The 16,203-nt window shown below is 41.9% G+C and overlaps 1 protein-coding gene across 1 annotated transcript in view; it reads left to right on the forward strand.

Moving 5' to 3' along the window:
- The first annotated feature begins 10,870 nt into the window (after positions 1-10,870).
- Positions 10,871-16,203, forward strand: part of Itgb3 (integrin subunit beta 3) — a 61,978-nt gene continuing 56,645 nt past the window's right edge. Inside the window, exon 1 of the mRNA XM_015507207.2 lies at positions 10,871-11,152. Within this exon, the coding sequence (XP_015362693.1) occupies positions 11,062-11,152 (91 nt within the window). The 5' untranslated portion in view covers positions 10,871-11,061. The remainder of the gene's footprint in view (positions 11,153-16,203) is intronic.

Here is a 16,203-nt window from a genome sequence, read left to right on the forward strand (position 1 = left end):
CAAAAAAAAAAAAAAAAAAAAAAAAAAAAAAAAANAAGCATCCCTGGGTTCAAATCCTTGTACCAAAAAAAAAAAAAAAAGAAAGAAAGAAAGAAAAGAAAAAAAATACACATAAATTTTTGCATGTTAGGAGAGTAGTTCACAGATCTCCTGAAACTCATCCAGGGATTTTTAAATGAAGAAACTTTGTCCCTAGGTTCAGAAGGGATAAGGACTCTAATACTTTGAGTTTGGGACAAGCTAGGACTTTTCCTAGCAGGAGTACTTAAAATGGAGGAACAGCCACTAGATCTAATCATGGTATGGTATAGAGGCAGGGGTCCTGACTCAGAAGCTGACAAAGGATGGTCAGTTTGTCTGGTAAGGATGTTGTCATAGCCTACAACATCCTTCTGTCTCAATTCAGCAGACATCGGCTGGGGAGAAGTAGTGATCTAGTGATAGGTGAAGCAATTGGAGTCCTCACTTATGTGCAGAGTTTGGCAATAGTCTGAGAATCCAGCATTGTATCAGTCAGCTTTTCATCACTATAAGAAAATTCCTGAGGCTACTAACTTTGTAAAGAGAAAATGTTTATGTAGATGGAAGTTCTGGAGATTCAAAGGCATAACACTCACAGCAGCTCAGTTCTGGTGAGGGCCTCCTGGTGAATGGTGGATGGCAATGAAGCGAACACATCTCTAGTCAGAAGCAGAAAGCTGGGTGGGAGTCAGGCTTGCTCCTTTTATAACAACTCTCTCTGGGAGAGCTACCAAAGGGGTCACAGAACTACGAAGGGGTCACATGTGAAATACCTTATGCCCCCTGTGACTTAAGGACCTCCCACTAGGCTCTACCTCTTAAAGGTCCACCTCCCAATAGTGCCACCCTTTAACACGTGAACCTTTAGGTGGGGACACAATTAGATCATAACCATGTGATCTAAACCATATCTAAACTATAGCAAGCATAAATGAGTTTGTCTTAAGGGGGGAAATAGCTCATATTTATTAAACACTTACTACATGCCAGTTAAATAGCTAAGTGAATTACATTAATCTAATTTAACTCCCATTGGCAGATGTGGAAACAGAGGCTTAGGGTAATTAAGTAACTTTCCAAGGTCACTCAGCTTGCAAATGGTGAAGCTAAAATTAAAATTATGGCCATCTTATATTAGCCTGTCTTTGTCTGTCTGTCTTTGTCTCTCTCTCTTCCTCCTTCTTTCTCTCTGGTACTTTGCCACTGAGCTACATCCCCAGTCCTTTTTATTTTTTATTGTGAGACAGGGTTTTCCTAAGTTGCTTAGGACCTCACTAAGTTGCTGAGGCTGGCCTTGAACTTGTCATCTTTTTGCTTCAGGCTCCTGAATCACTGGGATTAAAGGCATGTGCCACTGCACCCAGTTCACTAGTCTGACTCTTGACAAGGCAATAAAGAGTGCCTGAGAGGTTGGAAATACATGCCTGGAGCCCACTGGCAAATTTGGATTAATTGGAGCAGCGGCCAAAGGAGAGCAACTAGGGATTTAGAGAGATACTGGAACAGAAATTTGGGGCTGGAAGTCAAGCCACAGCCCCATTATCAAAATGAAGCATCTCCCAGGCTCTGGGTTGCAGTGGGAAATGGATTGGTCTGAGATGAGATATGAGCAGCCGGGTGATGTTGTCTGTGAGCAGAACTTGAGTCCAGGCTTGTCTAGGCAGTACCTGGTATGCCACACTGGAACAGGAAGTCCTTGGGCTCTTTCTTTTTCTTCTCAGCAGGGAAAGGACTGGCTCCCTTGAGGATGAGGGAGGAGCGGCAGTTTCACTGTAGGACTGAAGTTGATTGTCCCAGGTCAACCAGGCTCCAGCTCTGGGAGGACAGGGCCTCTTAGGGTCCCAGGCAGCACCTGTCACAGTCCACACATGTGCCCACTTCATGCCTGTGATTGAATGTTGATGGCTGAGCTCATCCCTCACAACCCCTTGATAAAATCTAAGGGCACTTTCTAAAATAGCTCCTCAGAGCCCAGAGGTTCTAAGCTATGCCGTTTTCAGTCAGCGTGGACTCTGAAAAGCCTATTCTCTTGCGAGCCAAAGAAACAGCCGGTTCATCTCTCTCTCAATGGACAGAAGAAGAACTCCTGCCAAATGTGTAGGAGGAGAAGATTCTGAGCCAATATGTTACACTATACTATGTTTCCTTAATCAGAGGAATGGACTTCCTTAGAGAGATCTGCAATCTCCACAAATAATAACAATAAAAAGAACACACTTTGCTGTGCATTTCTGGTTCCAAAGGGCTTTCCTATCCATGGTATCATGGCACCTCATAACTGGGTGTGTGCTGGGAGCGGGTGCAGTGAGACCAAGGGCACAGAGAGGGCAGGAAACAGGTTTTTGTTTTTTGTTTTTCCAGATAGTGCAAATCAGTGTAGAGTATTTGGAGACTTTTTCAAGGTCATTTAATCAAAGATAGGGCAAGGACCTAAATCTGGACCTTCTGACTTTTTGTAGAGGATGATCTTAAAGGCAAGAAGTCCACAGGTGTATGGAACATAAGTTTAATCCCAGTGACTCAGGAGGCTGAGACAGGAGTACCACAAGTTTGAGGCCAGCCTTAGCAATTTAGCAAGGCCCTCAGCAACTTAACAAGACTCCGTCTCAAAATAAAATATTAAAAGGACTGGAGATGTGACGTAGTGGTGAAGTGCCCCAGGTTCAATCCAAGGTTTCAAAAAAAAAAAAAAAAAGACAAGAAGTCCAAGACATGGCCACAAACGTGGTTCTTCCAACTTCCAGTTGTGATTTGCAGAACTGACTAGGAGTAGGGGCTGCCCAGTGAGGACGGAATATTGTTGACAGCACAGGAAAAGATGCTTATTTGGGATCAGCCTGGCTAATGCTGGGTAAGGGACCTCATGGTGGACTCTTGCCTTTTAAAGGGATCATGGGGAAGAAGCAGGCCTCTGTCATACACTGGACACCCCTCCATGGTCTTATCTGCTGGGTGCCTGGCTCTAGATCAAACCACAGGATGGACACTCACATCTCACGTTGGAATTAATAGTTCATTAAAATTGTCAAGTGTGCCACATAGTAGCACACTCCTGTAATCCCAGCTACTTAGGAGGCTGAAGCAGGAGGCTCACAAGTTCAAGGTCAGCCTTCGAAATTTAGCAAGGCCTTCAGCAACTTAGCAAGATCCTATCTTTAAATAAAGACTAAAGAGGGCTAGGGATGTGGCTCAGTGGTAGATCATTTGCCTAGCATGTGCCAGGACCTGGGGTTCCATCCCTAGCACTTGGGGAAAAAATTTAACTATCAAATGATGCTAAAAAAGATAAAAGAAAGAAAGAAAGAAAGAAAGAAAGAGATTCTTTTAGTTACTAAGGATTGCTAATGAATCTAAAGATAAGTCCCTGCACTCACAGTGTCTCAAATAAATGGTTACAGAATCTCTGCCTCAGGCTATGACAGTGACTGGTGTGGGACCTCCTAACTAATAAATAACAATACAATTTATTTAAAAAAATTTTCTCACTTTTTTTAAATTGGTGCATTATAGCTGTTCATACTAATGGGATTTGCTGGTACATATTCATACATGCATACAATACACAATATAATGATATAATTTGGCCAGTATTACTCCCAGCACCTTCCTCCTCTCTTCCCACTTCCCCCCTTTGGCCCTTTCCTCTACTGATTTCCCTTTGATTTTCATGAGATCCTCCCCCAGTTTTCCTCTTTATCCTCCCCCATTTTTCCTCTTTATCCTCCCCCATTTTTCCTCTCTATCTTCCACATGAGAGAGAACATACAACTCTTAACTTTCTGAGTTTGACTTATTTCGATTAACATAATGAATGGTCACTAGTTCCATCATTTTCCTGGTAACAATACAATTTAACAAACTATTTGAGGAATCACTTTTAGGCACTGAACAATAGAGTGAAACTATAATTCTCGAGGGAAGGGAAACACATGAAGCAAATCCATATTAGTCCAGCTTTCTTCTTGGGGAACTTTCTGGATTGCAATGCAGGGAGGTGAAGCTTAAGTAGCTCGTGATGGTCTTATTGAGCAGAAGAAAGGTAGATTGGAAGCTGAATGAGGGGAAGTCTTTTAGGGAGGACTGAGCTCTTAGAAGTTGGCCAGGCCTTTTCAACTGGGGGACTGGCTGTCTGTGCGAGGGATATTCTCTAAGGCTTTTCAGGGTGCAAGTGACAGCTGAACAAATACCAGAGGTTGCACATGGCTTTGGGTTTCAGATGTTTGGGTTTCAGCCTGGCCAGAGGGAAGGGATCTCACTGAGCAACCAGGTACTCAGATGATTCCACAGAAAGCCCATACCTTAGGAATAAGGACCATGTTCCCAAGTAAAACAAAAACAAACAAACAAACGAAAACCCCACAGGATGTTTGAGGCCAGTCTTAGTAACTTAGTAAGGCCCTCAGCAACTTAGCAAGACTCCATCCCAAAATAAAATATTAAAAGGACTGGAGATGTGATGTAGTGGTGAAGTACCCCAAAGTGAGCACACTCTGAAGAGATACAGATGGCAAATAAGCCCGTGAAAAGATGCTCCCCATCATATGGTACTACGGAAATGGAAACAAAGACAACAGTGAGATGCTACTACGCACCTCTTATTGTAATCAAATTCCAGAACACTCATATTCACCCAAAAAACCTGCACATGGATGTTTAAAGTAGTTTTATTTACAATTGCCAGAACTCGGAAGCAACCAAGATGTCCTTCAGCAGGTGAATGGATAAGTAAACTGCGGTACATCTAGATAATGGGATAATTTCAATCAAAGCTATCAAGCTATGAAAAGACACTGAGGAAACTTAAATGGGTATTACCAAGTGAAAGAATCCAGTTTAAAAAGGGCATATAATATATGATCCCAACTCTATGACAATCTGAAAGAGAGACAGTATAGAGACAGTAAAGAGAGCAGTGGTTTCCAGAGGTGGATGGAGAGAGCATAAATGAGGGCAGTAAAACTACTCAGTGTGATATTATAGTGGTGCACACATGTTATATATAGTACATTTGTCCAAACCCTTAGACTGTATACCACCAAGAGTGAATCCTAAAATAAACCATAGACTTGGAGTGACAATGATGTGTCATTGTAGATTCATCATTTGTAACAAATGTGCCACTTTGACGTTAATAATGGGGAAGGCTATCCATGTGTGGGGCAGGAGAGATGTATGTGTATATATATATATATATATATATTCCCCACTTAATTTTACTTTGACTATAAAATTGCTCTAAAAATAAAGTATATTAAACATTATTGTTATCTTGAAACGATATTTGAGCAAAGAAATAGATTCTGTATGTTTCCTCTGCATGAATATTCTTTTGAAAAATTTGAAATTTAAATTAGAAACAAAAGCAAAACCAATTATACCTTAAGAGTTAGGATAAAATTTTAAGACCAGTTTTGAAAAAGAGTAAAGTGAAGCCTGACTAGATTAAAAACATCTGTAGGGGCTTGGGGTTGTGGCTCAGTGGCAGAGTGTTTGCCTAGCACATGCGAGACACTGGGTTGGATCCTCAGCACCACATAAAAAAAAAAAAATCAACAAATAAAATAAAAGCATTCTGTCCATCTACAACTACAAAAAAAATCTGCCAATAATTAACTGCCTAAAAAAAGCTTAATACCTTTTAAGGGAAGACAGCATAAACTCTGGTGAACAATTTACAATGTTCAGCATATAGCCTAATCTTACTATATATGTGAAGAAACAGGAAAATGGAACTCGTAATTTTGAAAACAACAACAACAACAACAACAACAACAACGTAATTATGAGAAACAGGCCCATGAGAAACAGAACCAGAATTAGCTGACAGGAGTTTTTAAGCAGCCACTATAGACATATTTAAGAACTTAAAGGAAAATATAGACATAATGGTTAAAGAGATGAGGGATATCAGCAGAAAAATTGAAAGCATAACAGAGACCCAGCAGGAAATTCTAGAATTTAAATAGTACAAAGTCTGAAATGAAAATTCCCTGATAGACTTTAGAGAATAGTAGAGACTACAAAAGAAAGGATTAGAACAGTTGAAGAGATATCAACAGAATATTCAATGTGCAAGACAAAAAAAAATTTTTGGGGGGTAGATACCGGTGATTGAACTCAGGGGTACTCGACCACTGAGCCACATCCCCAGCCCTATTTTGCATTTCATTTAGAGACAGGGTCTCACTGAGTTGCTTAGTGTCTCACCATTGCTGAGGCTGGCTTTGAATTTGTAGTCCTCCTGCCTCAGCCTCCCAATCCACTGGGATTACAGGTGTGAGCCACTGCACCTGGCCAGGATAAAAATATATTTAAAAAAACTGAAAAATGACTGAGCATTCATTCACTCAGGACTCTGTAGGACTGAGAATGGAGTTCAGTGGTAGAGCACTTGCCTAGTATGTGCAAGGACTTGGGTTCAAATTCTGACACCAAAACAAAACAGAGTTTCAGCGGTCAATGGGATAATATCAAGTATTCTAAAATATTTATAATTGGAGTTCACAGCTAAGGAGGGAGAAAATGAGCAGAAAAAAATATTTGAAGGAACAATGGTTAAAAATTTCCTATCTGTGCCCTAAATCCTATGTGTACATTATTTTCCAACAGCAATTTTTCAAAAGGCAATCAATAAAAAGACAATTAGATTCTTCTATAATAATATAGGCATATGCTTAAAGAAAATTTCCCTATTTATGGGGGAAATTTAGGTACCCAAAATCTCACCAAGACCCAAGCAGTTACATACAAAGAAAACAACACCTAGTAACTTTATATTTAAACTGCTGAAAAAACAAAACAAAAACAAAGAAAAAACCCCATGAAAATAGCTAGATAGACATCTGGGACAATTTAAGCAATAAAGTCATGATAGTATTGGATTATAACCCATAGAATAAAGTAAATATCCATGAGTTCATACCAATATAAATACATCAATTTTTAAAATGGCAAGGGATAGGTAGCTCCTTTCTTACTTGGAATAGCAATTAAAAGCTATAGAAGGAAAAAAAGGAGTAGAAAATCACTATTAATCATACACCATGGTGGTAGCTATTGTAGTTAAGAAGCAACTGTGGGTGCTAAGATTTGTGGGTGAAATTATGAAGAGAAACAGGGTATTTGCATAGAATTAAAGTAGCTTCACATAAAATGTGTATTAGTGACAACGAGAAAAATGGTAGTTTCTTTGTGAATATAAATCTGGCAGACACCACCTTAAGTATATAACATTAACCTTATAAGTAATAAGATATGTCAATATCAAGTACCCCTAACCTGATGTGCTGAGAACATACAGCATCATTTTTGTGGTGGTGTTGTCCAAAATGACACAGACAAACCTAAAACTAAGGGCCATATTGCAAAATAACTGGTCTTCATTTTTCAAGAGTGATAAAAGAGAAAGAATGAGACTTTGCCACCTTCCTCCGCCATCTTTTTGGCCATCCTACACTGGACTGCTTTAACTTTGAATGCTGAGATTTTTTTTCTACCTCTGGGCTTTTATTTGCACTTGCTTTCACCTTGACCTTCAATGCTTTCACTATGATCTCAAATGGCTGCCCTCTCCTTAGCCTTTTTGGCAGCTGCAGCTTCTAAGTTCCCAAAACATCCAGAACAAGGATGTTCTTCCAATTCAGGGTCCTGGAAAGAAGCTATGATTGACCAAGATTATAGCACATGCACACACACCTTTGTCCACTCAACTGTGGCTAGAAAGCGGGGAAGGAGGGAGGGAGGGAGGGAAAGAAAGAAAAACAAAAAGATGAGGCAATGTTACAAATTAAAGGAGACTAAGGAGACATGGTGACTAAATACAATAGAGAATCCTGGATTGGATTCTGGACCAGAAAAATGTCATTACTGGGAAAACTGGCAAAATTCAACTTCTGTAACTAGATTAGTTCAATTAGTGTTGAATTACTGCTATTTTTTCTGTATTTGATAATTATGATGTTGTAGTATAAGATATGATCATTATGGGAAGCTGGGTGAAAGGCATAAAGGAATTTTATTTGGTATTTTGTATTTTGAAACTTTTCTGAAAGTGTAAATAATTTAAACGTAAAAAGTAAAAAACATATTAGGGAGAAGACAAGCAACAAGAATGTCAATGGTGGGACTGGGTTTGTGGCTCAGTGGTAGAGCGCTTGCTTGGCATGTGTGAGGCACTGGGTTCAATTCTCAGCACTGCATATAAATAAATAAAATAAAGGTCCATTGGTGGCTAAAAAAAAAAAAAGAATGTCAATGTCAATAGTGGGAAATTTCTCAAAAGAGACAATGGAGGCCAGAAAATAAGGGAGCCTCATCTTTACAGTACTTAAAAAAAAATCCCTGTCAATCTAAACATCTATTTCTAAGAAATATCATGAAAATGAGGGTGAAACCAAGGAAGGCTGAGCATATTTGTTTCAAGGATAGCTTCTTTTCAAGATTTGTTAAATTTAAGGAATTCTTCAGGCAGAAGGGAAATTACTCCAGATAGAAAATTGGAATTAAAAGATGGATACAGAATAGCAGAAATGGTAAATATGTGGGTAAAATTTGAAGGCTATTTTTTTTAATCTCCTTATTTATTTTTTGTGAGTGTGGTACTAGAGATTGAACCCAGGAGTGCTCTACCGCAGAGCTACATCCCCAGTTCTTTTTATTTTTTATTTTGAGACAGGATCTCACTGAGTTGCTGAGGCTGGCTTAGAACTTATGATGTTCTCGCCTTGGTCTTTTGAGTAGCTGGGATTACAGGTATTCACCACTGTGCCTGCTTTCTTTATTTTATTTGTTAAGAAGCAATATTATATTGTAAATATTATATTGTAAATTATGTATTTAGAAGTAAAATATATGATATTAGTATAGAGGATGGGATTGTGTTAATAAAATTTGATAGATATAAGTTTCTTATATGTTACATGAAATGGTATAATACCAATTCATGTATATTAATTCACACTTCTAATTCAAACTAATTTATAATACTATGTGTATTCCCTAGAGAATACACACATGTATATGCACACATGTCTCACAGGGAAGAGATGTAGCTAGAAAGTCAGCAGAGGGGAAAAATGAATTATCCACAAAGAAAGCAGAAAAAGAGAAACAAAAAGATTGGAACAAATTTAAAAAAAAATTGGTGGATGTAAAGAGAATCATCAATTATTATACTAAATATAAACAAATATAAATGTGAATGACTAGCTCCTTTCTTTTCCTGGGGCTGGGGGCTTCTCGGGGAGTCACTTACATGGCCATGACAGGCTTGCTGAGGCTTGCTCTAAGGCTGGGGACTTAGCATATTTGCTGAGGCCAGTGCCCACCAGGAGTGTTTGATGCCAGTAGGGCTAGCCTGGAGCCATTTAGGTGACTGGTTATTGGTTATATATATGGAAATTGAGCGAATAAGTAAATATCAAAGGCAGAGGTTAACTAGGTGTTACCTGGATCTTGTTCCAGGACTTCAACAACACCCAATTGAAATGACTTCTGGCCTAGAGGCTCTTTGCAGCCAGAGGAAGTAGAAGGAGCTGGAGTCTCAAAGCACAGGTCAGAGTCCAGCTTCCTTTTGGTTGGTTGGCTCTTCCCCAGCTTCCTTGTAAATTGCTAGTGTCACTTCTGCTGGTGTGTATGCTACTAAGGTGTAAACTAGTGTTTGAGAGGTCCCAGGAGGAAATGCCCACCTTTGCAGAGGGTTGGGCTAGAAGAGGGAGGAGATCAGACTAGACTTCATGGAAGAGATGACATTTGAAATGTTTTGAAAGATAAGTGGAATTTTCCAAGTGGAAAAAGGAAGGAAAATCAGTCAGACAGAAAGGTATGGAAAGTTTGGAAATGAGAAGTATCTTCTTGGGCTACAGGTGGGAGATGGGTCAGGGGCAGCTGTCAGGCTACAGCATGCTCTGGAGCTAGAGAGGCTCAGGTCTTGTTTTTATTACCATCAGAGCTGCCTATTCTAGTAGGCTGCAGAGCCACTTTCTGATGGCCTTCTGCTTTCAGCTCTAGTATTTTACCCCTCTTGAACTTCTATAGGTTTCTAGCTGGGGGAAGATCCAAGGACCCTAGAGGAGGAATTGGGGTAAGGGATGGAAAGGGGAGTGAGCAGGTGGCTTTGAGGAAAATATAATAAAGCTTTAAAGACTACGAGTTAGAGTTTGTTGAAAATAAAATGACCGGGCTGGGGATGTGGCTCAAGCGGTAGCCCGCTCGCCTGGCATGCGTGCGGCCCGGGTTCGATCCTTAGCATCACATACAAACAAAGATGTTGTGTCTACAGAAAACTGAAAAATAAATATTAAAAAAAATTCTCTCTCTCTCTCTCTCTCTCTCTCTTTAAAAAAAAAAAGAAAGAAAATAAAATGACCGTGTCCTGAAACATTTATTAGACAACATATATATATACACACACAATACGCATTTGTAGAGAGAAACACTTCATGGGCCCATCCCTGCTTACACGTCTTCAAGGCGCTGACACTCTACCAGAAAACCAAACTAACCCAAGGCGGGGAAAATCAGTGAATAATAAAGGATTGAACAGGTGCAGAAAAGTCATTCAACAGAAGTTTGGCAATTGAATGAATGAAAGCACGAATGAATGATACTTGAGATACTAAGAAAAAGCGCCCCAGGAATCCAGGTGACATTGCCCCGTGGGTGTCCCTGAGGAGGTGGGTCTAGAAATGTCCAGTGAGCAGCCACAGGCTCCTGGCCTTTCTGACATACCAAGAGTCCACGCGCCGACCTCTGGGACCGGGATGCGCTCACGACCCGCTCCCGGCGCCGCCTCGCCTAGTTAGCTGACAGGCGGATCCTCGTGGGCGGAGGCGAGGCCTCCAGAGAAGAGCCGCGGTTTCCCACCGCCCTCTTTCAGGCTTAGGGTCCAGAAAAGGGCCCAAGGGGAGGAAGCGCGAGTCCGCGTCCCGCCCCGTTGCGTCCCACCCACCGCGTCCCCTCCCCTCTAGCTGCGGGAAAAGCAGCCGCGGACCTCGCGTTTAGCTGTGGGGTGGGCAGAGCGCGGCAGCCGCGGAGGACACCATGCAAGCGCGGCGGTGGCCGCGGCCCCGGCCGCTCTGGACAGCTCTGCTGGCGCTGGGGGCGCTGGCGGGCGTCGGCGTGGGCGTCGGAGGTGAGTGAGGCACCAGCACCACCGGACGCAGATCTCGGGGTCCCGCACCAGTGTCTGATTTGCAGACCCGGGAGGGCGGGTCACGAGTTTCTGCAGTCTGAGTGCGCGGGGTCGTCGGATCCCGGAGCTGAGGACCTTCCTGGCCTGGTGATGGCAGGGCCGAGAGAGAGGTCCCTGGTGCTTGGGGGCCGGTCTTCAGCCAGTGGGGCGCCTTCCCTGGGCGGCCTCTGTATGTGCCGCGCGGGTTCGCATCTCTGAGCCCTGCGTTCAGCTGGAGTTGCGCACGTTGCGGTGGTAGCAATTCAGAAGTAGCGCAGGCTGGATGGGACTGTTCCCGCGTTGGTAGAGGGAAGAGCCTCTGCCAGAGTACGCGCGCACTGGCTTGCCAATTCCTCTTTCTCCGTGTAACACCCCCCCCTGCCGCCCCGCGCCCCTACCAACTTTTTAAATTTAGCGGCACCCCCATGGGATGGTTTTGGAGCAGCATGAAGGCTCTGCTCCCTCCCGTGTCTCTGGGTGGCAGCAGTGCTGCTGATTCTGGTACAGACCTCCCACCCCAAAAGTCTCTAGGGTATGCGGAGAGGCGCTCCAGGGAGGCTCAGATCCCTGGCCTCGTTTCTTCTGCTGCTGCTCACACTATTAGCTGCCCCAGCAGTCAGCCTTGGCCTTGGTGTTGGGAGCCCTTGGTGATTTTGCTGAAGGTGGAGAAACCCTGGCTCGGTGAGCTGCGGCTTCCCCTACTGCAGAGGACACACAAGAGTGCACATATGTACTTCAAAATAATACAGTAGTACTCATAAACAAATTAGACCCTGCAGGTGGGAGTTTTTCTTTTCTTTTTTTAAAGGGGAAGGTTTATTAAGTCCATTTCAAATATAAACTATTCAAAAATATTTTTGTGACTGCCTTCAAAACTCTTCTGTGTAGATGTAGACATATATAGATTCTGGATAGGACAAGGATGTTTCCCTGGACTTGAGGTGGTTCTGTGGCGGGGCATTTAAATTGTTACCGCTGAAGCTTCCATGTGACAGAGGTGATCTCTAGCTGTAGAGAACAGCCTGATGAACATTGAACAGAAATCAGAATTTTCAGCATTCTGCCCTGGAGATGTTAGAGCCTAGGTCTGCTGCTGCTGGCTGTTGATGGGGAGAGATGGAGAAATCCACAGGTCACCTCACAATTGACTGTTTTCATGAACTTAAAACATTTTAAAATTTACTATTCTAAATTGTTAAACTGACACAGAATAAAATTGTGTATGTTTATGTACACTGTACATGTATATGATGTGGAATGATCCAATCAAGGTAATTAGCATTTCTTTGTGCTGGGAACCTTCCAACTCCTCTCTTAGTTATTTTGAGATATGGAATACATCTAAAACATTTTGCCATATTATTTTTATATCCACAGCTTTCTAAATTCACTTGTGAGTATAATCTTTATATTTTTAGAAGAAAATATAGTGAGGAGACATAAGATTGTGCCTAGCACAGAGTGTGGCTCAATGTTAGTGAAGATGAAGAGCATGTATCTTTTTTTTTTTTTTTTTGTCTCTCCCTCCCTCTCTCCTAACTCATGTGGATCTGGCTCACACAGTTGTAATGATCCACACAGGACACTGCACATTCATACCTAAGTCTAAGCAGTGTTTAAGAGTAGGGACTCTAGAGACAGCCTTCCAGAGCATCAGTCCTCTGTAAAAGCAGTTTTTGTTATAGTTCCATCTTCTACCCCAGTGTTGGTGGAAGACATTATTAGATCCCTGGTGAAGCAGATGATGGGATGAGAGGAGGACAGTAGCGTTAGAACACACAGTATTGAAGGGATACAGAATGGGGTACATAAAGCAGGGGTGGGAGTAGAACAGAGAGGCTGCTCAGAGTAAGAGATTCTGGTATGGGGAGAAAAGAGGCTCTAGGGGTAACACTGAGTTTTTTTTTTTTTTTTTTTTGAGTACTGGGGTTTGAACCCAGTGCCTCGTGCATGCTGGGCAGGCACTCTACCACTGAGCCTGGTTTCAGATTTTATCTGCAAAGATGATCTCTTTACATAAGAAATTCGATTCAGTGGCTTCCTCATATTTCCAGTTCTGTTCTAGCCTAATTAGTTCTGGGCTGGGGTGCTTATTTCTCTTTAAAATTTGTATCCTAGAAACTGTCCAACTGGAGCCCTCTGTAGGAATCCTCGGGGCCTGGAGAGACTTGGGAGAAAGGCTTGTTAGGTAGGGGAAGGGACAGCTATGGTTTAAGCAAGTGGGATGTAGGTTTAATTCTTGACTTTCCCTGATTGGCCATGTGACCTTAGATGAATTACTTAATCTCAAAGGTCCTCAGTTTCCTCATCTGTAAAGTAGAGAAAGCAATACTTCTATGGTTATGCAGAATAAATGTAGACAAAGGCACAAAATAAGTATTTAATAGATGGCAATACTGTTGTCATTATTATTCTTATCCATGGTATCTACCATGCATACATTGGAGGCAAAAGCTGTTGCGGTTTCATGCACAAGTGCAAAATGGGTTTCTAGCATGAGACTGATGGGGTCCCTTTTTCATAACTATTTGCCAGGGGGTCCCTCTTATTTCAACCCATTCCTCTTTGGTGGCATGGCATATTTTAGCTCCTCTAGTCCATCAAGAATGCATAGGTGAGGCCAGGGAGAGAGGTCCAGACACCTGCTTTATCCAGGAGCAAACTTCAAGTCTGTCTCTGGGAAGAGAGGAAGGTAGAAAGTGTTCACAAGACTTCAGTCTCAACGAGGAGAGGGACATGCCTATTTTGTTCAACATTGTGCGCAGTGCCTGGCCCACAGGCAGCGATATGAGTATCTAGGGAGTGCTATGAAAAGACATCTAGAGGCGATGTGGTTCATTTTAAGAAACCCAATATTTAAATACTTTCATTCATTCATAAAATATCCTCTAGTGCTCCACTTGGACATTCTGGAGGTATTTGGTGTGTGTGTGTGTGTGTGTGTGTGTGTGTGTGTGTGTGTGTGTGTGTATGGCTGAGGATTGAACCCAGCGCCTTGTTGCATGCTGAACACACACTGTACCAATGAGCTGTGTCCCCTGCGCGCTAAGATACGGTCAAGACCATAAGTTCTTTAACGTTTGGACCTCTGTACTAGTGCACGATTTGGACTTCTAATCAGAGGGTGCTGGAAACTCAGGGGACCCTGGGTGAAATGTCTGCCTTTTTCCCTCTTTTGGGGGGATCCCCGAAGAAGGCAGCATTCTTCTTTACTCCCCTCAGACTTGTGAGTGTGAGAGAAAGGTGAGAAGGGGTAGAGGTTTCCTGGGGCCATCCTAAGGTGACAGTGTGAGTGGGGGGACCTGGATATGACTCCAGAAGTTCCTGATAGAAATTCTTCCTGTACAGCTCCCCATCCCACTCAAGATCTCTAGTTATCATCCCCTCCCAGCCCCAGGAATCCTGCCCTTGTTGGCAGGAGTGGCCGGGAGACGTGCCCACAGGAACCACAACTCCTGAATCAGCAGACAGATAATTAACTGGGGGAGTGACTGGGCAGCTTCGGGGATAAACTGCTTGGCTTCCCCAGCCTGCTGCTTCACCCCATGCTGCGTCTTTCTTTTCCTGAACCTTGGTCCTCCCTGAGTGGCAAGAGCAGTGTGCCTGCTACAGTTCAGGTCACTAGTGGAAATGAGCAAGGAGCAATGAGCAAGGAGCAAAGAAATGACACCGTCTACGGAAACCACCTGTTCTCTCTGTGAAAACTGCTGGCATTTATTGAAACTTGGGACTGTCCTGCAAAAAATGGTAAACTCTACCTTTCTATCTATGCACACAGTATCCTCAGACACTGATTTTTTAAAAGACATTAGATTTATGAAGGTATTGTTTATATGCTGTAAAATCCACCCCCTCCCTTTTTTTAGGTGTGCAGTTCTATGCATTTTGACAAATCCATGTGGTCGAGAAATTATCACCATAATCAAGATGCAGAATATTGTCATCACTAAAAAGTTTCTTCAGCTGCCCTATAATCAGTTTCCTATCTTCAACCTAGTCCCTGGCCATCACTGATCTGTTTACTGTCCCTACAGTTGTGTTTTACAGAATGTTATTTAAATGAAATCAAAGAGTGTATAGCCTTTCAAGTCTGGCTTCTTTCACTTATTGTCATGTGTTTATGATTTATCCATGTTGTTGCACGTATAGGTAACTCTAGAGGTTACCCCAGGCTATTCCAGCTGCCTCAGGTGTTGGGACAGTTATCCCTAAATCAGTGGAGCTAGGCCCATGAAACCTTGGAGGTGCAGTTTAGCTTTCATTCTGTATATTTTCTAATTGGATAGTTGCATTTGGGCCATGATTAAGACCTTAGATTTTCCAGCTGCCAAATAATTAAAGATGAGAATTCTGCAGCAACAAACAGTATTATAATTCTTAGTCCTAACAGCAACAGATATTTTGTGGCCAAAGACAATATGTCATGATTCTTAGAGCCAAAAGTTGTAAAATAAACTTGGAACTATTTTACCTTTTTAAATATTTGACTGCATCTCCAAAGAAACAACCCACTGGAAGTCTTCCACAAAGAGCTCCTCCCTCCCTCCCTCTTTTCTCCCTTATATTTTATTTTTTTAAAGTTTATTTGTTCTTTTTAGTTATACATGACAGTAGAGTGTATTTTGACATATTATACATGGACTTTAACTTTCCATTCTTGTGGTTGTACATGATGTGGAGTTTCACTGGTCGTGTATGCATATATGAACACAGTAAAGTCATGTCCAGTTCATTCTGCTGTCGTTTCTATTCCCATCCCCCTTCCCTTCACTTCATTCCCCTTTGTCTAATCCAATGAACTTCTGTTCTCCTCCCCCTTATTCTATGTTAGCATCTGCATATCAGAGAGAACATTCAGCTTTTTTTTTTTTTTGGTATTGACTTAGCATGATAATCTCCATTTCCATCCATTTACCAGCAAATGTCATTATTTCATTCTTCTTTATGGCTGAGTAATATTCCATTGTGTATATATATATATATATATATATATATATATATATATATATATA

The sequence above is a fragment of the Marmota marmota genome, unplaced genomic scaffold (assembly GCF_001458135.2).
Source record: "Marmota marmota marmota unplaced genomic scaffold, marMar, whole genome shotgun sequence".
In the NCBI taxonomy this organism is placed as follows: Eukaryota; Metazoa; Chordata; class Mammalia; order Rodentia; family Sciuridae; genus Marmota; species Marmota marmota.